The sequence below is a fragment of the Oncorhynchus gorbuscha genome, unplaced genomic scaffold, assembly GCF_021184085.1.
Source record: "Oncorhynchus gorbuscha isolate QuinsamMale2020 ecotype Even-year unplaced genomic scaffold, OgorEven_v1.0 Un_scaffold_1034, whole genome shotgun sequence".
NCBI lineage: Eukaryota > Metazoa > Chordata > Actinopteri > Salmoniformes > Salmonidae > Oncorhynchus > Oncorhynchus gorbuscha.
In genome coordinates, this window is record NW_025745941.1 from 202,684 (window position 1) to 225,491 (window position 22,808).

Here is a 22,808-nt window from a genome sequence, read left to right on the forward strand (position 1 = left end):
AATATAATATCAGTCACGTTTATAGTGGGGATATGAGTGTTTGTCTTGATTGAGTAACCAGGGGACAAACAAACTGCGAGACTGGATACTGTTTCACATGATACATCACTGTCAATTTACACTTAGTAATAGCTAGCTAAATCTATATTTCAGAATCCATCTTAAATATCCATATTCCCATTTGGTTATTCAAACGTATTGATGCTGAATCAATAGATAACGTTAGTTGTTACCTCTTTCACGGAGTTACTGGCCTCTTCAGAGTTGAAAGAGCCCTAGAAACAATGATGAGTCAGACTTGCACTGGCATCTCTTCAACTCATCACACCTTTCACTGCAGTTAGAATGGTCAAAACTCTAGGACTAAAATGCAGTAATATCAAGGTAGTTACGTAAATGCTGTAACGCAGAGATCGTCTAGGTAGTTTAAACAGTATCTAGCTAGTTGTCTTTTCCACTGTAATTGTATGGCCATTTGGCTAGCTAAGAAGATAACTCGGCTAGCTAACAGGCGTTGTTGTGCTAGCCAGTTAGCTAGCTAACAGGCGTTGTTGTGCTAGCCAGTTAGCTAGCTATCTACATTCTGGATTTCATACTCAAGAGACGAACGAAATAGTTGGTAACATATTCAGTACCTCTTCACTAGAAAATTCCTCCATCCTCGCCTTCTTAAAAGTGATAGAAATAGCTGCTTTTCAGTGAAAATCTGCTTGATAAATGTTTGAGATTTCCTATTTGCCGTCACAGGTGGTTAACGAGTGGAGGGAAGCAGGTCACAGCCCCAAGAAATGACCTGAGGTTCTGTGAACACTGCCACCTAGCGGGCGAGCCTTAAAATAACACAGGATTAAAGAGGACGGCGCTTTCCAGCAATCTCGTTGGATTAATGTGAAAAATGATCAAAGCTTTCACATAAAGTTGTTTTACTAGTATCCAAATCATGAGATGATTGTCACACCAGAACCAAGTTCAAACGGTTTATGAGACGATGAAAATAACATATCAGAACACACACAAATGTCATATTTCCCTGAAAAACACACAATAAAGTTACATTTAAAGTGCAATTGTGCATTTGGGATATTTCAGTCAGCAATAAAGAGTATATCCTCACAGTTCATAACACACAACTACGTTATAAAAGCACAATCAAAAACACACTTTGGTTAATTAAAGACATTTTTGCGCCGTTAAATACAAGTATACACATTTATAATACATGTTTCAGTATATGGGAAGTATGGGAACGGAATGTCAATAAATAGGTCACTTTGTTAGAAGATCGCTAGTGTTCAAAGTGGAGTGGTTGTTTGTTGTGTACAGTCAATGTGCATCCTCTTCAAGGGTTTATTGGTTGTTGGTGCTGCCAGTCCAGTTCTCCAACACCCAATGAGTGGTGTCACAGTAGGGTGCAGGTGGTAGAGCGAGCACCTCTACCACCAGAGTCCGAGGGTGCTCTCAGAGGGGGCTGGGCACCACTAGCGCTGGTCTCTGATGGATCTCTGTTCTCCAGCCCTGCAGAGGGACCCTTGGCACTGGCAGGCAGCTCCCATGCCGGTGCCCTCTGCTGGGGCTTCCGCACTGTCCTCTGTCTGCTTGGCTTTGGAGGAGGACAGGCGTTTGAACAGCAACAGCTGAGAGCAGTAGAGAGGAGAGAACACAGTGAGATCTGACCTACTCAATCACTGACGATCACAGAGCTTTATGACGTGGTTTTCTGTTGTATAGCTTATGCCTCTTTGTTCCAATGACTTTCTGTTATACCTTTCTGTTGGTCCTTGGTTGGTTCTTGGTTTCTCCTCTGTTGTTCGATTCTGCAGCTGAGTGCTGGATGCAGAGCTCTCCTCTGTCGGAGCCAAAGGGCTGGGCTGACCTGAGTCCTCTGCAACTATACACAACAGACACTTCATGATAATCCATCCACCCTTAGCACAGAAATAGTAAAGCATTAAACCACAGAAATAGTTTAAGACAAAGTTCACCTGTCTGTCAAGACATTTCAGAAAATCTTTTTATGCTCACCGTCTGGGAGAGTTTCTTCTTTCACACCCTCTGGTCCCTAGAAAGAGGGAATTCTGTTTTAGAAGTTAACAAACATACAGGTCCTAGATCTGTAGATTAGGGTCATCGGTAGGGTAGCGTACTTGGAGGGGTTCTGCTGTGGACTGGCTCTGACCCTGTAATGATTGTCCCTCCATGTCCTCAGATTTCTCTTTCTCCTCTGCTTTGTTGTTCTCCTCTTCCTCCTCCTCTTCTTCTTCATCATTCTTATGTCCATCCCCCTCTTCAGCTCTTAAATCCTGCAAAAAGGGATAAGAGTGAGTGGGGCAGACTGGTTAAAACAAGCGATAGTAAGTTAGGTAACAGATACAACTTAGTCACAGGAGAGAAACTGCACACACACACACACACACACACACACACACACACACACACACACACACACACACACACACACACACACACACACACACACACACACACACACACACACACACACACACACACACACACACACACACACACACACACACACACACGAGGGAGAGTCGGCACTAAAGAGACGTGAGGAAGACTAGAGGTGGGAGCGTCACATTGATGTGGATAGTGGAGTCACAACAGGGAGCTAAGGGATTACAGACAGGGATAAAGGAAGAAAAGGGATCCCACCTGCCACTGGAACAGTTTAATGCAAACAGCACTATGTATTCATGTGGAGAGAATGTGTTCAACACAAATGATATCATATGTGGTGGGACTAGTTCTTGACACTGATTTTGATAGTTTTAGAAAAACAAATATTTATTTAAACATAAATAAAACTATTCTGTAATAACATTTACATTTTACATTTAAGTCATTTAATATTACAAATTATATCAAACAAATCATGATAAAGAAAAGTACAAAATCGTTGGAGGGCATGCCTGGAAAATAGTAGCTACTATTAGTAAATTGTCTTTACAGAAGAACAAAGTTGAAAAGGGTATTTTTTTAAAAGCATTTTAGCATCAAATCTTAACTGCCGTGTAAAATGGTAAAGGACTATACAAGGAGATTGAAAGACAAGGCTGTGGACATTCAGTTGATAAAGTAAAACAAAATGGAAGTTGTGAATAAAAACAGTGAGACTGTAAAGGCAGTTGATATACAGTAAAACAAAATGGAAGTCGTGAATAAAAACAGTGAGACAGTAAAGGCAGTTGATAAAGTAAAACAAAATGGAAGTCGTGAATAAAAACAGTGAGACAGTAAAGGCAGTTGATAAAGTAAAACAAAATGGAAGTCGTGAATAAAAACAGTGAGACTGTAAAGGCAGTTGATATACAGTAAAACAAAATGGAAGTCGTGAATAAAAACAGTGAGACAGTAAAGGCAGTTGATAAAGTAAAACAAAATGGAAGTCGTGAATAAAAACAGTAGGAGAAAAATCTAGTTGTACAAAAAAAGGCATTAAAATTCTCAATTAAGAGTGTTCCTGAGAGAAGATGACAGACAGCACTGGCTTGGAACAGAACAGATAGGGCTATCATTTGAGATTGAGGTACTGGAGGTAAAACATTGTCCCAGAACTCTTCCCCTTCCCTGACCTCTGTTTGGACCAGTTACCTCTGGCCGCAGCATTCTGATGACTCTCCTGGCCTTCATTAGCTTTTCCTTTATCAACCACCTCTTCTTCCTCCTCCTCATGTTTACTCTCCTCCTCCTCCTCTCTGGCTTCATGTTCTTCTTTCTCCTCCTCTTTTCCTTCTTCTTCCTCACCTTCACTCTCCTCCTCCTCTCCAGGTTCTTCTTCTTCCTCATCATTTTCACTCTCCTCCTCCTCCTCTCTGGCTTCATGTTCTTTCTTTCTCCTCTTTTTTCCTTCTTCTTCCTCACCTTCACTCTCCTCCTCCTCTCCAGGTTCTTCTTCTTCCTCATCATTTTCACTCTCCTCCTCCTCCTCTCCAGCTTCTTCCTCATCTTCACTCTCCTCCTCCTCTCCAGGTTCTTCTTCCTCCTCCTCATGTTTACTCTCCTCCTCCTCCTCTCTGGCTTCATGTTCTTCTTTCTCCTCTTTTCCTTCTTCTTCCTCACCTTCACTCTCCTCCTCCTCTCCAGGTTCTTCTTCTTCCTCATCATTTTCACTCTCCTCCTCCTCCTCTCCAGCTTCTTCCTCATCTTCACTCTCTTCCTCCTCTCCAGGTTTTTCTTCTTCTTCCTCATCATCTTCACTCTCATCCTCTCCAGCCTCTTCCTCATCTACACTCTCCTCCTCCTCTCCAGGTTCTTCTTCTTCCTCATCTACACTCTCCTCCTCCTCTCCAGCTTCTTCCTCATCTTCACTCTCCTCCTCCTCTCCGGCTTCTTCACCCTCCTCCTCCTCTTCACTCTTATCGTCTTCTTCCCTCTCCTCTGCAGTACTGCTCTCTTCGTCTCCTTCCTCTGTTCCACTGCCTGCCTCATTCTTATCTTTCTCCTCTACAGATCCTACACTCTCATCCTCACCCTCTTCCTCTCCATCTTCTTCATCCTCCTCTTCATAATTGGATTCCTTACTCTTGCTCTCAGTGTCACTATGCGATACTTCCCCACTCTCTTCCTCCTCCTTGCTCTCTCCGCCCCTTCTTCCTCCTCCTCTCCCTCTCCTCCCACTGGGCTACTTGTCCCGTCACCCTCCTCCTCTTCCTCCAGTCCACTCTCCTCTTTCTCTGCATCCTCTAACTCACTTTCGTCTCCCTGATCTGTTTCAGTCTTACATGGCTCATCTCCTCCTCGCTCTCCTCTAATTCAGAGATCCCTCCATCCTCCCCTCTACCTTCACTGTGTCATCATTCTCACCGTTTTCCTCATCTGTCACCTCATCACGGCTCTTGGCCACTTCTTTTCCACCCCCACTTTCTGCCCTCCTCATTCCAACCCCTCCCTCACTCTCTTCCTCTTCACCCTCACTCTCCTGCTTGGCCGGTGTCTGATCGTCGCTGCTCCCTGTCTCGTCTCCACTCTCCTCCCCTCTCCTCTCCTCCTGTTCTCTGTTGTCTGGGGACCAGAGTAGGACCTGCATTGCTCCTCCTCCACCCCCTGATCAGAGCTCCCCTGGGCAGGGATGATGTTGATGCAGACTGCTGTTCTCTTGCCTCCTGGTTCGGAGGCCATGGATGCAGATGACTGGCTCCAGGAAGACTGGGCCCTCAGCACTCTGTCTGCTGAACCTCTGGGCCCTGCTCTGACTCCGGAGTGACACACTGTCTGAGGGAGAACCAAACTGTCTGGCTGTCACTAACCCCACACCTGACCCCAGAGAGGTCACTCCGGTCAGTAAGCTGTGCAGCGGTGTCTGTTCAGGTGGTTCAGTCATTGGTTTGCTCTTTTCTCTTTCTGTGTTTTCATTCGTCGTTTTTGTGGCACTTCAGACACCAGGTCTGGTTCAGTTGTCTTGTCCACAGGCAGTGCATCAGTTAGCTTAAGGCCTTGTGAATGACTGCCACTCTTTCTATCTGATGTTCTCCTAACAGCTACATGTTGACTTTTCACCTTTGTAGATATAGAGTTGACCTCTAAGAGAGTCTTTTTGACCTCTGCACTTTGACCTTTGGCTGCGTCCTTTATTTGGATTGCCTTAGAATCCACGACAAACAGTTGTTTTTTCTGTGCGGATGGACAGGGTTTGGACTTGGCCGTGCTAATGTCCCCTATGCTGGAGGGCTTGGCAGGGCCAGCCTTCGGCTCAGCAGGCTTTATCGCCTCCAGAGCCACAACGAGGTTCTCCTTGCCACTGCCTTTGCCCTGGGCAGCCCTGTGGCGTGGTCTCTTCTCTACCACCAGAGACCTGTCACTGGAGCTCCTCAGCAGCTCTGTGGGCAGTGCCCCCGCGGGTGGGATCCACCCTCCTAGGGGTACAGAGTTCTGGCTGTTCCCCAGCCTTACCACGCCCTTTCACAAGCTTACCCTTCCTCTATCACCAGCGCCAGGAAGCAGAGGATGAAGAAGATATGAAAGAGTTAGAGGAAAATAGTAAACATGCAGAGAAAACAGAATGAAGAACTCAACAGTGCTCAACGCTGAAAGAAAAACATAGACAGATGGTAGATAGTCACTGTAAATGGTACAGGGAAGCAGAATGGCTAGTGTGACGTAAATGAAAGTGTATGCCCTGAGTTCCTCAGTCAGACCCTCCCTTGTTCAGGAAGACTATTGATAGTGCCGAGTAATTTTGCAAGGAGCTTGCCGGTCGGTGCGCAGAAGCTGCTTGATCATAATAAGAAAACTCCTTGGTTGACAGTTATGCTGTGTGTGCATCTTACCTTCTGTACAGGGGACAACGTCAACGTCTTGTAACTGGGGTCCATTTTCATCACATGAGTCTGCCACAAAGAAGAGACTTTTGTGATAACTTCTGTATGAAAGCGCCACAGAATGTACAGGACAGAATTGGGTTGGTGACTCACCATGTTGAGGAAGTCCGTGGTGTCTCCCAGATCTTTAACACTCTCGTTGTCCATCATGTCTCCCTCATCCCTTCCCTTCTCAGCTGACCGCTTTTCTGCCACCAACAAAATATCACAAGAATCTTTTCACTTCTTAAAAAGGAATATATAGGCTCAAGAGAAGCTAGGAGAAATGTGAACAGTTGCATTGTGATGTGATAATGAAAAAGGGACCATGCAATGCTTCACCAAGGAATATGCGTGTTTTCTAAATAGTTCAACATTTGAAACAGATATGCCTGCAATGTAATGTAATGCAATGTAGATACCCTTCTTGTTAGACCCAGTGCTCCTGTGTTGGTGAATGCCGTTGTGCACCTTTCTGTTGGTTAGCTCCTTGGGGGCAGACTGAGGGGATGGTCTGGCTGGACACGGGCAGGGGTGCGGAGGTATTGAGGTGTCCAGACGTCAGGGGGTGCAGGGTCCGGAACATGAGCCCAAACTGCTCCGGGGAACGCTCCTGAAACAGAGAACACAGGGTTAGTTAGCTGTGTTAGCTTACTTATATCCACTACTTGTTAGGCCCATGATTAGGCTCCATGTTGTTACTTATATCCACTACTTGTTAGGCCCATGATTAGGCTCCATGTTGTTACTTATATCCACTACTTGTTATGCCCATGATTAGGCTCCGTGTTGTTACTTATATCCACTACATTTTAGGCCCATGATTAGGCTCCATGTTGTTACTTATATCCACTACTTGTTATGCTCATGATTAGGCTCCATGTTGTTACTTATATCCACTACATTTTAGGCCCATGATTAGGCTCCATGTTGTTACTTATATCCACTACTTGTTATGCTCATGATTAGGCTCCATGTTGTTACTTATATCCACTACATTTTAGGCCCATGATTAGGCTCCATGTTGTTACTTATATCCACTACTTGTTAGGCCCATGATTAGGCTCCATGTTGTTACTTATATCCACTACTTGTTATGCCCATGATTAGGCTCCATGTTGTTACTTATATCCACTACTTGTTATGCTCATGATTAGGCTCCATGTTGTTACTTATATCCACTACATTTTAGGCCCATGATTAGGCTCCATGTTGTTACTTATATCCACTACTTGTTAGGCCCAATGTTGTTAGTTATATCCACTACATTTTAGGCCCATGATTAGGCTCCATGTTGTTACTTATATCCACTACTTGTTAGGCCCAATGTTGTTACTTATATCCACTACTTGTTATGCCCATGATTAGGTTCCATGTTGTTACTTATATCCACTACTTTTAGGCCCATGATTAGGCTCCATGTTGTTATTCATATCTACTACCTGTTAGGCCCATAATTAGGCTCCTTGTTGACAGTGCTGAAAGGTGAAGGACGTCGAGTTAGGGATCTCCTTAGAGAACCAGGCCGCTAACATTAAAACAAACACTGACTCAATAGTTTCAGACAACTATCTGAGGAACTAGACCGCAACATCCCAGGGACATGTGGCAGTTCAGGGACTGGATGTTGAGACTCCCAACACTCCCATTTTTACATGTGTGGACCCCCAGGTCAGTACCCAGTACCCACCCTCTCTCTCCTCCTGACCCGGGCAGAGGCTACTGTTCAGGGAAGCAGGGGTGGAGGTGAGGGTGTCCCCTAAGAGCTCTGTGTAGGACTTCTCCAGGTAGTCCTCTGTGACATCATTCTCCTCCAGAGTCACTTCCTGGCAGCTCTTGTCTCTGGGCTTGGCTAGAACCAGCATGTGGCAACCTCCGCACGTCACCTGGAACAAAGACAACATGTAATTGACCTGAATCTTGCACTAGACAAAATTATAAGATAAGACTGGATGTCCAACTATCATCACTTTTTTACGCTTTCAGGGAAAAATCTAAACTTGAGATAAATGTGCAAAACTTTCCATTTGGCATCAGCCATGTTATGATGTCAAAGTGACATTCTCAAATAACAATTCAGCCTTCAGTTGAAAACATGAGGTACAGTTGAAGTCGGAAGTTAACACACTTGGCATTAAAACTCGTATTTCAACTACTCCACAAATTTCTTGTTAACAAACTATCGTTTTTGGCAAGTTGGTAAGGACATCTACTTTGTGCATGACACCAGTCATTTTTCCAACAATTGTTTACAGACATTATTTCACTGTATCACATTTCCAGTGGGTCAGAAGTTTACATACACTAAGTTGACTGTGCCTTTAAACAGCTTAGAAAATTCAAGAAAATTATGTCATGGCTTTAGAAGCTTCTGATAGGCTAATTGACATCATTTGTGTCAATTGGAGGTGTACCTGTGGATGTATTTCAATGCCTACCTACCTGCTTCTTTGCTTGACATCATTGGAAAATCAAATTAAATCAGACAAGACCTCAGAAAATAATTTGTAGACCTCCACAAGTCTGGTTCATCCTTGGGAGCAATTTCCAAATGCCTGAAGGTACCACGTTCATCTGTACAAACAATAATATGCAAGTACAAACACCTTGGGACCACGCAGCCGTCATGCATTCTGTCTCCTAGAGATGAACATACTTTGGTGTGAAAAGTGCAAATCAATCCCAGAAGAACAGCAAAAGACCTTGTGAAGATGTTGGAGGAAACAGGTACAAAAGTATCTATATCCACAGTAAAATGAGTCCTATATCGACATAACCTGAAAGGCCGCTCAGCAACAAAGAAACCACTGCTCCAAAACGACATAAAAAAGACAGACTACGGTTTGCAACTGCACATTGGGAAAAAAGATAGTACGTTTTGGAGAAATGTCCTCTGGTCTGATGAAACAAAAATAGAACTGTTTGCCATAATGACCATTGTTATGTTTGGAGGCAAAAGGGGGAGGCTTGCAAGTTGAAGAACACCATCCCAACCGTGAAGGACGGGATGGCAGCATCATGTTGTGGGGGTACTTTGCTGCAGAAGGGACTGGGTGAACTTCACAAAATAGATGGCATCATGAGGAATTTAAAATTATGTGGATATATTGAAGCAGCATCTCAAGACATCAGTCAGAATGTTAAAGCTTGGTCGCAAATGATTCTTCCAAACGGACAATGACCCCAAGCATACTTCCAAAGTTGTGGCAAAATGGCTTAAGGACAACAACGTCAAGGTATTGAGTAGCCATCACAAAGCCTTAACCTCAACCTTATAGAACATTTGTGGGCAGAACTGAAAAGCGTGCGCAATCAAGGAGGCCTACAAACCTGACTCAGTTACACCAGCTCTGTCAGGAGGAATGGGCCAAAATTCACCCAACTTATTGTGGGAAGCTTGTGGAAGGATACCCGAAAACGTTTGGCCCACGTTAAACAATTTAAAGGCAATGGTACCAAATACTAATTGAGTGCATGTAAAACCTGAGCCACTGAAATAAAAGCTTAAATAAATCACTCTGTTATTATTCTGACATCTCACATTCTTAAAATAGTGGTGATCCTAACTGACCTAAGACAGGGACTTTTACTTGGATTAAATGTCAGCAATTGTGAAAACTGAGTTTAAATGTATTTGGCTAAGGTGTATGTAAACTTCCGACTTCAACTGTACATACCGCTTGGACGTTGTACTTAAGGAAGCGTGGACAGAGAGTGGGCTTGAATTGATTGGTGAAGTTCTCCTCTCCCAGACCCAGCTTCCCATGTCTCCCGTCCCCAAAGGTATAGAGAAGACCATTGTCTGAAACCATGACAACTACGTGTCAGTCAACTTAATAGACGCAAGCAATGTTATCATGGCAAATGGCAATGGAGTTTATTCATAAAATGCTCGTACCACTGTTGTATAAAAGTTTGCACATTTACAATGTCTTTGTAACATTTTCTGAATTATAACTGTTTTGGGGTGAAAATTGTGTCCACTAAGCCTGTTTACCTGTGATGACAGCAGTGTGGTTCTCCCCACACATCACCTGTCGTACTCGGCCCTTCCTGAAGTGATCCACCGCTCTGGGCAGCCTCGCCTCAAAGATGAAGGTCCCCTGGCCCAGCTGACCAAACTGACCCAGGCCAAAGGTGTACAGGTCCTCCTCTAGAGTCAAATCAAACACAGCGCTACATGGTTAACCCACTATCTCCTGATGCTTTGTGCCATGGAGAAAACCCCAGACAGTTTCATTACACATATAAAACATAAAAGAAGTACACAACCACAAACAGGTACAACAAAATCTTATAACAATGTGCATTTAGACTTTACACGACCTACCTTCACTATTTGGATAAATACAAGCATTTTAAGGACACTTTCAAAGTGGGACCAAAACCTGTTCATGGGACATGCTGAAAGCCACAGCCTTGTGAGAGTCAACTGTCCATTGGTTGACACCAAGCTGCCTACCTGTCACAGCCACGGTGTGCCCGCTTCCACATGCCACCTGGGTCACCTGGTCTGTGATGCCCTTCACCAGCTGGGGCATGCGGTGTCCATCGAGCTGACCCGTGGCCAGGCCCAGTTTGCCGCTGTCGCACTCCCCAAATGTGTACAGGCCCCCGTCAACTGTGACAAAAGAGATTCCCTGTTGATTAATTGCATTAACATATTTACCTATTTTTATATCTATACATTATTCTACCAACCCAAGAAAAATGACATGTTCATACACAATGGGGTAAATCCCTATTCCTACAAAGTTGTGGAATCATGTGACCTGCCACACTGACAGTGCTGAAGTAGGCTATGCCATTGTCCCCTCACCAGTGACGAAGGCAGAGTGGTAGTACCCACAGGATACCCAGGCCACTGGCCGACCCACAGTGACCACCTGGGGGGTCAGGGCACTGCTCTCCTTCCCCAGGCCGATCTGACCCTCAGTGTTGTCACCCCACATGAACAGCGTCCCACTCTCTAGAACAAGGACATCATCACCGTGATTATTTACAGCAAAACCAGGTGAGGAGGAGCAACAGAAATAGACAGTTGATAGTAAATTAGTGCAACTCTGGTCTATGAAGTAAAAATGTTTGTCATCAATATGAACCAGAAGACACTCAATAGTTGTAACTCAGAGGTTGTGACTTATAACGGGAGAGTCTTACCTGTGAGGGCAGCAGAGGTGTTGGAGCCGGCAGAAAGCATTTTGATTGGTCCATGTGAACTGAAGAAGTCCACCAATTGGAAGGCTGTCCTCTCCTCACAGTCTCCCAGACCTAGCTGACCTTCGTTGTTTCCACCGGTAGAGTACACGTTTCCCCCGAGCTGTGGACAGGACACATACATGAATCAGTGCATTCAAGGGTTTTACTTTATTTTGACTATTTTCTACATTGCAAAATAATAGTGAAGACATCAAAACTATGAAATAACACATATGGAATCATGTAGTAACCAAAAAAGTGTTAAAGATAATCAAAATATATGTTCTATTTAGATTCTTCAAAGTAGCCACCCTTTGCCTTGATGACAGCTTTGCACACTCATGGCATTCTCTCAACCAGCTTCACGAGGTAGTCACCTGGAATGCATTTCAATTAACAGGTGTGCCTTGTTATAAAAGTTCATTTGTGGAATGTATGTCCTTCTTAATGCATTTGAGCCAATCAGTTGTTTTGTGACACGGTATGGGTGGTATACAGACAATGGCCCTATTTTGTAAAAGACAAAGTCCATATTAAGGCAAGAACAACTCAAATAAGCAAAGAGAAACGATAGTCCATCATTACTTTAAGACGTGAAAGTCAGTCAATACGGAAAATTTCAAGAACTTTGAAGTTACTTCAAGTGCAGTCGCAATGAGTCGGTGTCCAAATCTTTGACTGGTTGGTTGGTTGGTTGGTTGGTTGGTAGGTTGGTTGGTTGGTTGGTTGGTAGGTAGGTAGGTAGGTAGGTAGGTAGGTAGGTAGGTAGGTAGGTAGGTAGGTAGGTAGGTAGGTAGGTAGGTAGGTAGGTATGTATGTATGTATGCATGTACAGTGGGGCAAAAAAAGTATTTAGTCAGCCACCAATTGTGCAAGTTCTCCCACTTAAAAAGATGAGAGAGGCCTGTAATTTTCATCATAGATACACTTCAACTATGACAGACAAAATGAGGGGGGAAAAATCCAGAAAATCACATTGTAGGATTTTTAATGAATTTATTTGCAAATTATGGTGGAAAATAAGTATTTGGTCACCTACAAACAAGCAAGATTTCTGGCTTTCACAGACCTGTAACTTCTTCTTTAAGAGGCTCCTCTGTCCTCCACTCGTTACCTGTATTAATGGCACCTGTTTGAACTTGTTATCAGTATAAAAGACATCTGTCCACAACCTCAAACATTCACACTCCAAACTCCACTATGTCTAAGACCAAAGAGCTGTCAAAGGACACCAGAAACAAAATTGTAGACCTGCACCAGGCTGGGAAGACTGAATCTGCAATAGGTAAGCAGCTTGGTTTGAAGAAATCAACTGTGGGAGCAATTATTAGGAAATGGAAGACATACAAGACCACTGATAATCTCCTCGATCTGGGGCTGCACGCAAGATCTCACCCCGTGGGGTCAAAATGATCACAAGAACGGTGAGTAAAAATCCCAGAACCACACGGGGGGACCTAGTGAATGGCCTGCAGAGAGCTGGGACCAGAGTAACAAAGCCTACCATCAGTAACACACCACACCGCCAGGGACTCAAATCCTGCAATGCCAGACCTGTCCCCCTGCTTAAGCCAGTACATGTCCAGGCCCGTCTGAAGTTTGCTAGAGAGCATTTGGATGATCCAGAAGAAGATTGGGAGAATGTCATATGGTCAGATGAAACCAAAATATAACATTTTGGTAAAAACTCAACTCGTCCTGTTTGGAGGACAAAGAATGCTGAGTTGCATCCAAAGAACACCATACCTACTGTGAAGCATGGGGTGGAAACATCATGCTTTGGGGCTGTTTTTCCGCAAAGGGACCAGGACGACTGATCCGTGTAAAGGAAAGAATTAATGGGGCCATGTATCGTGAGATTTTGAGTGAAAACCTCCTTCCATCAGCATTGAAGATGAAACGTGGCTGGGTCTTTCAGCATGACAATGATCCCAAACAAGACGCATTTCAAGGTCCTGGAGTGGCCTAGCCAGTCTCCAGATCTCAACCCCATAGAAAATCTTTGGAGGGAGTTGAAAGTCCGTGTTGCCCAGCAACAGCCCCAACACATCACTGTTCTAGAGGAGATCTGCATGGAGGAATGGGCCAAAATACCAACAACAGTGTGTGAAAACCTTGTGAAGACTTACAGAAAACGTTTGACCTCTGTCATTGCCAACAAAGGTATTGTATTGAGATAAACTTTTGAGTATAAAAAGTATTGAGATAAACTTTTGTTATTAACCAAATACTTATTTTCCATCATAATTTGCAAATTAATTCATTAAAAATCCTACAATGTGATTTTCTGTTTTTTTTTCTCATTTTGTCTGTCATAGTTGAAGTGTACCTCTATGATGAAAATTACAGGCTGACTAAATACTTTTTTGCCCCACTGTATGTATGTATGTACACTACCGTTCAAAAGTTTGGGGTCAATTAGAAATGTCCCTTTTTGTTAAAGAAAAGCACATTTTTTGTCCATTAAAATATCATAAAATTGATCAGAAATACAGTGTAGACATTGTTAATGTTGTAAATGACTATTGTAAGTGGAAATTGATTATTTTTTATGGAATATCTACATAGGCGTACAGAGGCCCATTATCAGCAACCATCACTCCTGTGTTCTAATGGCACGTTGTGTTTGCTAATCCAAGTTTATAATTTTAAAAGGCTAATTGATCATTAGAAAACCCTTTTGCAATTATGTTGAAGCTGAAAACTGTTGTTCTGATTAAAGAAGCAATAAAACAAACCTTTTTAGACTAGTTGTGTATCTGGAGCAGCAGCATATGTAGGTTCGATTACAGGCTCAAAATTGCCAGAAACAAAGAACTTTCTTCTGAAACTCGGTAAAAGGCCTTACTTAAAGGCATAGTTCTTGCAGGACACAAAGAGTCAACTTTCACTTAGTAATATGATCATAATTTGGTACATGTCATCATTTATATTGTATCTGTGGTCATAACTGTGTACTTACAAGTGTAAACTATAGTGTGATTTCTTCCACAGGCTGCAAGCCGCACCTTTTCAGACTTCAAAGCTTAGAGAAAAACAAGAATGAGAAAGACACCCATTTTCAGATTGCAATCAGCCACAATAGCAGGCCAACCCTCTCTTTCTCTCCTCTGCTGCCCTCCTGCTCGGGAGATTAGATTATTCCAGATTACAGACCCTCCAGATTGGAATTACCGCAGTGACAAATCTCTTTGTCTCCTGCTACTAGTATACCCATTCACAATTTACAAAACAACAGCATCATTACTTAGTTTAAGCCACAGAAAATCCAACTAATTTTGTGGGGGAAAACATCATTGGACATTTGATTTCAGTAGCTATATTGTCTGTCGTCGTCCCCCACTCCCTCTTGTCTAGTACATTCAAGGGGAGATAAGCAGCTGTGTATGACAGCAATACAAGAGAGTACAGCTTTTGACCCAACACAGAGGGAGAGCAAATTTAAACCCACCTTTCACACAAGTGGGCTTGTTCACCATGGTCTTTGATCCCAAACCCAGCTGACCCCAGTTGTTACTGCCAAACATGAAAAGCTTGCCATTCTCTGTTGAAAAAAATAAAATAAAACCACTTGAGAAAGCTACAGGAACAGCGACATTAATACTAATAGAAGCTGCAGTTGAGCAGCATTTCATTGGCATAAAAATGTATTTTAAATGTGTGATAGGGTGTGTTAGCAAATTATTTTATGTTACTTCAGATGTTGCATGTTCTTCAGAATTGCAGGCCCATTTTCATATGGCTCTGATCACCACCATCAATTTAAAAACGTAATCGGTCACTGACCTGTTATCAATGCTGTGTGCTCATCCCCACAGGTGATTTTCAGAGGTACATCATTTTTCAGCCAAAATTTACTGGGGATGTTATCTGCAAATTTGCTTTTTCCAAAGGTGAAGACTGCTCCCGTTTCTGTTAGAACACAAACAACATTGATCACACTTCAAACAGCTAGATAGCAGGCTAATAATACACACGGCTAGATGGGATACCAATTGACGTCAAATGATGCATTTTTAGCTAACCCTAACCCAACCTTTTATTTTTTTTTCAATTTAACTAGGCAAGTCAGTTAACTACAAATTCTTATTTACAATGACCGCCTACCCCGGCCAAACCCGGATGACGCTGGGCCAAAGGTGCACTGCCCAATCCCAATCACGGCCAGATGTGATAGAGCCTGGATTTGAACCAGTGACTATAGTGATGCCTCTTGCACTAAGATGCATTGTGTTAGGCCGCTGCACCACTCGGGAGCTCCAGTTCCAATACTTTTTTTAAAATTTCAATATCAAATAATTTCTGGGTAACAATGAAGTACCTTAATGTGATTGTTTTCAATTAAAAGTCAAAAATAAACAAAAATAGTTAGCAAATACTAGCAATTACTCAAACAATTTTACTAGGACTGTTGGTGTGGTCTGAATGGGGAGGGGAAAACTGGAAGAAAAAACTAGCTGTTATTGGCAGAGGTTTGGAACTCTTTCTTATTGGTGTTTTAACTAATTTACCCCCAAACTCCATCCCACCAAAGCAGGCTGAAATTACAAGTGTGTTTTTTCAAACAGCTAAAAGGACATTGTCATAATTTCCACAATTTCACAGTATTATTGCAACCTCATGGTATGGAAATATATATATATAAATAAAACACTGGGAAATCACGTTGTTGGCTGCACTGGCCCTTTAACCCAATTCTCATAACCTACTACTCAAAGTCCACTCTGATATAAACTATATCCCATCTAGTCCAAACAAAAATACACCACTAGAAGCTAATTTAGATAGCTTACTACCTGTTAACCACATTACTACCTGTTAACCACATTATCAAAGATACTGATAACTTTTCCCTTTTTCCTGTGACATTATTCTCCGTGACAGACGTAAACAACGGCGCACATGGAGGTTGTCCCTTGTTGCCAGCTTGTTAGCTAATTTTAACTAGCGTTAGCTTGCCTGGCTACTTTGCTCATGCGTGATAGTTTATGTTAGCTAGCACACTAGCTAACGTTAGCAAGCGATATATTTCATGTTCATTCCGAAACATTTTCAAACGGGTGAATAATGTTAACTAGTTAACGTTAGCTATATAGCGAGCTATCTTACCAGGTATCTCGTCTTCTGTCTCCCCTGCCATCGTAGTGTCAAATCGGCTTAGCAACTACACTACACAGGGTTAGCTGCTTCTATGCGTGTTGTGTGTTGTTATCGTCCGAAACAACCCGGATGTAAACAAAATTTCACCTGTAGCAACCAAGGCTGCGTTTCATTTTGTGTCGAGTCGCACCCTCCCCTGTGTCATTTGTTCAGTCCCCTCGCACATCTGGGGCGTCTGTTGAAAGCAAATGGCAGAAATAATGTTCCCTTTTGCTTACATTCATCCAGTGGTCTCAGATGTGAAGGGGAATGAGGCAGGGCAGAGGGGAGGAAGCATATTATAAACTGAAAACCAGCGCAGGGATCAACTTCTATACGTTACGTTCCCTTAGTCAACGAATGGTTGCGTGTAACGTCATCGATTGTGTCATCGACTGACAGATTGCTATAACATTATGATGCGGTTAGCTGATATGTTAAATACCTATCCAGGCAGTGTAAGATATGGCAGGCGTAAGGAACACCTGGGCAGAGGAACGTGCCGACAGATAAGAGGGTAAGGTAGTTACCGGTATCTTTTGTGCGGTCAGTGCCAGGGGTGTATTCATTAGTCGGATACCGTTTACTCCAAACGTAAAACCAATAGTTTTTATTGGACAATTTCAGTTTCGTTCAAACCGGTTTTTCAACAGACAATCAACGGAATCAACTAATGATACACCCATGGTCAAAGATGGTTTTTAACTCTGTGGCTAGGTTTCCTTAGTCTGGCTATAATACCTAACTCTCGAAGTCCTCCTGACTTCACAGTTAGCCTGGACGAGGCTAACTGGCCTATTAGACTATGTTTGTGGAGCCTATGCCCCCGTTGGTTGCTAAGATCTTTCCCTTGCAGTTTCACGATACGTTGCAATCTCAAGCATCTCACATGGAACACCAGCCTGTCAATTCTGTTACCAGTCTGTGAACACTCTTCACACCTTGTCAGATGATCACATGAACTTTAGTCACTCTCCAAATGGCAATACCTCCTTTGCTGCCAACCATCTTGCTTTTACATTGAGCAAAAGACTTGTGGCTTAATTTGTGGATTAATTTCTTTCCAATAGTTGTACCCCTAATCGTTCAAATAAAAATATGTGCAATAAATAGGCTTTGTCTTTAAACCAGTATTATAATGTTTTTGTAACGACTTTCACATAAAATGCAACACGCATTTTAAAATGATTAATTGACTTTGTAACACCTGTTATATACACCCCATAATAGTCATTGATCAGGGTTTTCACAGTAACCCGTGAACCCCGCCAGACGGCGCATGGAGAGGTCCGAGACCTGTAGAACCACCTGCAGCTCATTCATTTACTGCCAGTGAGGAGAGAGCGACGGCGCTGTGAAAGACTGCGGGTGGATTAACTGAACCAACAAAGCCCAGTGGAGAATCACAGCAACGCAGCCCCGCTGAAAACCCAGCGCCCCATTTTACAGTAGAATGGCATCAAGAAGAATGGAGACCAAACCAGTGATAACCTGCCTCAAAACGCTCCTCGTCGTCTATTCCTTCGTGTTTTGGGTAAGCAGACATGTCAAAGCGATAGTTTATTGTCGTCCTAAATGTCATATGTAGGTAATCTAGTTTGTGAACGGTATAATTGAATAGTTTACGTTGGAAAAAAACGGATGTGGGGCCGTGCGCACAGGCTGCTGCCTTGGAACAAGTGCATGTTTATTAGTGGGCGCGCTGCGTGGACCGTTATCTTTATTATAGGCTAGCATTATTATAACGTTTGAGGAGTTTTTTTCTTCTATAGGCTAGGAAATATATTTGTATTAAGTAGGCTATACACATTGAAACAAATGTTGATTATGTGAAATGTATTTTATATTTTTTCGCTAATACTGACGAAGCCATCATTTATTATATATATATATTTTTTACATTTCTTTTTCCTGTGATTTTGTAAGTGGACACTAACGTTCGCATGCTGTTGTAAGAATGTTAAGAATAGTCCAACAGGTAACCTAATCAACATCTGGTCACACTTTATTTGGATAGTCCGGATTTTCCATCTGTAGATGCTCTACAGATGGTCATGCTATCAACAAACTATCTGTTGATAAGCAACTGCTTCATAAGGTTACGGTTAGGGTTATGTTTAGAATAAGCGTTAAAGGTTAGGCTTAGAATAAGGGTCAGGGTTAGGATAAGGGTTAGGGCTAGGGCTAAGGTTAGGGTTAGTAGATAGTTAGTTGAAATGTTACTGATAGCCTGTAGATAATCTGTAGAACATCTCCAGATGGACTATCCAAATAATGTGATACCCAATGGTGGGAGGTTCAATGCATCAAATGGTGGCAGGTTCTCAAAGTACCATGATGGACACTGTGCACATTAAAGCAAAGGCGCAAACTCTCCTGTAGCACCACCCCAATTGGTTGAATTATGTGTGTGAGACTGTTTGTGTGTTATGCCTCTTATTTATTGAGATAGCCTATAATTGTCTCACTGTATTGGATGAATGATCTTATTGCTTTTCAGGAAGGAAAGGGGTAAGTAAGTTACCCAGGATGTAATCAAAGGATAGGGGTCTACATCTATTTTAGCACAGGGCAGGGCATGCCCTCTCTCTGCATTTACATACATGGGTCCATATGGAATATATGTTTGTGACGGATGAGAGTAGGCGTGGTTCAGTCAGTCCCATAGGTTAGTGGGGCTGGAGTCCCTTACACGAGGCATAGCAGCAGTGGTGGAAAATGTACTCAATTGTCATACTTGAGTAAAAGTAAAGATACCCTTATAGAAAATGTCTCAAGTAAAAGTATTATTGCTTCTTCAATCAGCACAACATTTTTCAGCTGTGCTAACATAATTGCAAAAGGGTTTTCTAATGATCAATTCGCCTTTTAAAATTATAAACTTGGATTAGCTAACACAATGTGCAATTGGAACACAGGAGTGATGGTTGCTGATAATGGGCCTCTGTACACCTATGTAGATATTACATAAAACAATCTGCCGTTTCCAGCTACAGTAGTAATTTACAACATTAACAATGTCTACACTGTATTTCTGATAAATGTTATGTTATTTTAATGGACCAAAAAATGTGCTTTTGTTTGAAAGCAAGGACACTTCCAAGTGACCCCAAACCTTTGAACGGTAGTGTATGTATACTTGGGTTATCACCTTTCAACAGAAAAAGATAGAAAATCACTGGAGGATGTCTTTAAGGAGTACATGGACTACAGGGCATTACCACTAAGACTGTGATTGAACAGAAAGACCCACTCCAATGAGATCAATTGCTCAGATTATATGTAGTGGACCGGTGTTGTGTTCACTCTGGGATGCAACATTACAATACAAGAATGTGGAGGGAGTCGGATACAAATCAAATTGGCTCATTCATCATGACACAATAGGACCAGTAATCATAGTTCTGATCACATTTTCTCCCCATTCAATTTTGACATGTTATTCTCTGTGTTCATTGGCTTCTTGAAGTTGGGTTGGGCTTTGGAGGGATATTTGATGTTATAGGTCCTATCCACAGCGCAACAGCAACAACCTACGTACCTATCTTGTTGAATATTATAAACCCGGTGGTTTGAGCCCTGAATGTTGATTGTCTGAAAGACCGTAAACCACGGGTATGATAAAAAAGTACATTTTACTGTTCTAATTAAGTTGGTAACCAGTTTATAATAGCAATAAGGCACCTCTGGAGTTTGTGTTTTATGGCCAATATACCACGGCTAATGGCTGTATCCAGAACAGCCCTTACCTGTGGTATAATGGCCATATAACACACCCGGTTGTGCCTTATTGCTTAAACAACCAAACCAGACCCAACCATCTTGACCCATCCACCCAGCCAGCCACCCTGACCCATCCGCCCTGACCCATCCGCCCTGACCCATCTGCCCTGACCCATCCGCCCTAACCCATCCGCCCTGACCCATCTGCCCTGACCCATCCGCCCTGACCCATCTGCCCTGACCCATCCGCCCTGACCCATCCACCCTGACCCATCCGCCCTGACCCATCCGCCCTGACCCATCCACCCTGACCCATCCACCCTGACCCATCCACCCACCTTGACCCGCCCTGACCCACCCGCCCTGACCCATCCTCCCTGACCCACCCACCCACCTTGACCCGCCCTGACCCACCCGCCTTAACCCATCTGCTCTGACCCATCCACCCTGACCCACCCACCTACACTGACCCACCCACCTTGACCCACACTGACCCAACCGCCCTGACCGATCCGCCCTGACCCTCCCGCCTGACCGATCCGCCCTGACCCACCTGCCCTGACCCACCTGCCCTGAACCATCTGCCCTGATCCATCCACCCTGACCCATTCGCCCTGATCCACCCACCCTGGCCCATCCACCCTGGCCCATCCACCCTGGCCCACCCACCCTGACGCACCCACCCAGCCACCCTGACCCACCCACCCACACTGACCCATCCACCCTGACCCACCCACCTTGACCCACACTGACCCACCCGCCCTGAACGATCTGCCCTGACCCACCTGCCCTGACCCACCCGCCCTGACCCATCTGCCCTGACCCATTAGCCCTGGCCCATCAACCCTGGCCCATCCACCCTGGCCCACCCACCCTGACGCACCCACCCAGCCACCCTGACCCATCCACCCAGCCACCCTGACCCATCCACCCAGCCAGCCAGCCACCCGCTGCAGCTATACTTGTATTAAAATAGACCCACTCCTTCTCCAAGAAGCAGACTCCATTGATGTTGACCTGAGGGCCACTTAGACAAAGAAAGCCATATGGCCTGCTTAACTAAACACATTAGAGGCCGTTTTCCTCCCTAGCCAGACAGACAGATGTACGAGGATGGACTGCAGAGAGAGATAGATAAACAGAGACAGGAGGAGACAGGATGAGACAGAGTGCCTCTGCTCTGCTGTCTTACTTGTTTTGAGAGCTTACCAGGGGGAGGTTGTTTGAGAGCTTACCAGGGGGAGGTTGTTTGAGAGCTTACCAGGGGAGGTTGTTTGAGAGCTTGGCAGGGGAGGTTGTTTGAGAGCTTACCAGGGGAGGTTGTTTGAGATCTTACCAGGGGGAGGTTGTTTGAGAGCTTACCAGGGGAGGTTGTTTGAGAGCTTGGCAGGGGAGGTTATTTGAGAGCTTACCAGGGGAGGTTGTTTGAGAGCTTGGCAGGGGAGGTTGTTTGAGAGCTTACCAGGGGAGGTTGTTTGAGAGCTTACCAGGGGGAGGTTGTTTGAGAGCTTGGCAGGGGGAGGTTGTTTGAGAGCTTACCAGGGGAGGTTGTTTGAGAGCTTACCAGGGGAGGTTGTTTGAGAGCTTACCAGGGGAGGTTGTTTGAGAGCTTACCAGGGGAGGTTGTTTGAGAGCTTACCAGGGGGAGGTTGTTTGAGAGCTTGGCAGGGGAGGTTGTTTGAGAGCTTACCAGGGGGAGGTTGTTTGAGAGCTTACCAGGGGGAGGTTGTTTGAGAGCTTACCAGGGGGAGGTTGTTTGAGAGCTTACCAGGGGAGGTTGTTTGAGAGCTTACCAGGGGAGGTTGTTTGAGAGCTTACCAGGGAGGTTGTTTGAGAGCTTACCAGGGGAGGTTGTTTGAGAGCTTACCAGGGGAGGTTGTTTGAGAGCTTACCAGGGGGAGGTTGTTTGAGAGCTTACCAGGGGGAGGTTGTTTGAGAGCTTACCAGGGGGAGGTTGTTTGAGGCCAGCTCAGCTGTCATTCTGCTCTGGGTGCCTACTCTTTTTGTCTCTAACTTCTATGCCAAGAGCTCCAACCCCAACAATGGCTACATTCTTAGAAAAAAGTGCTCCAAAGGTGTTTTGTGGCTGAGAACCCTTTTTGGTTCCAGGTAGGACAGTTTTGGTTCCAGGTAGAACTATTTTGGGTTCCATGTAGAACCCTCTGTGGAAAGGCTTCTACATGGAACCTAAAATTGTTCTACCTGGACCCAAAAGGGGTTCATCAAAGGTTCTCCTATGGGGACAGCCGAATAACCTTTTTGGTTCTAGATAGCACATTTATTTCTAAGAGTGTACCTAGAGTCTGGCTATCAATCTGTTACTTACTGCTGTTGCCTGGACTAGTACCAGAAAGGTTCTTTGCATGATTACTGTGAGAGTATCTGACACATTTGGCATAATTACTCAGCACTTCTCACTCCGTTCGCCACATT

The 22,808-nt window shown here is 44.0% G+C and overlaps 1 protein-coding gene across 1 annotated transcript; it reads right to left on the reverse strand.

The window, feature by feature from the left end:
* Positions 1–1,399: 1,399 nt before the first annotated feature.
* On the reverse strand, positions 1,400–16,806 carry LOC124021052 (X-linked retinitis pigmentosa GTPase regulator-like). The gene is made up of 17 exons (XM_046336367.1): positions 16,623–16,806; positions 15,300–15,425; positions 14,965–15,057; positions 14,465–14,538; positions 11,475–11,634; positions 11,134–11,283; positions 10,777–10,935; positions 10,312–10,467; positions 9,992–10,116; positions 7,994–8,200; positions 6,786–6,927; positions 6,429–6,523; positions 6,285–6,344; positions 2,145–2,300; positions 2,023–2,059; positions 1,765–1,888; positions 1,400–1,634 (listed from the first exon to the last, which is right to left on the reverse strand). Exons 1-17 carry the CDS (start codon positions 16,651–16,653, stop codon positions 1,400–1,402), a joined length of 2,130 nt encoding a protein of 709 aa, XP_046192323.1. The 5' UTR covers positions 16,654–16,806.
* Positions 16,807–22,808: the final 6,002 nt, after the last annotated feature.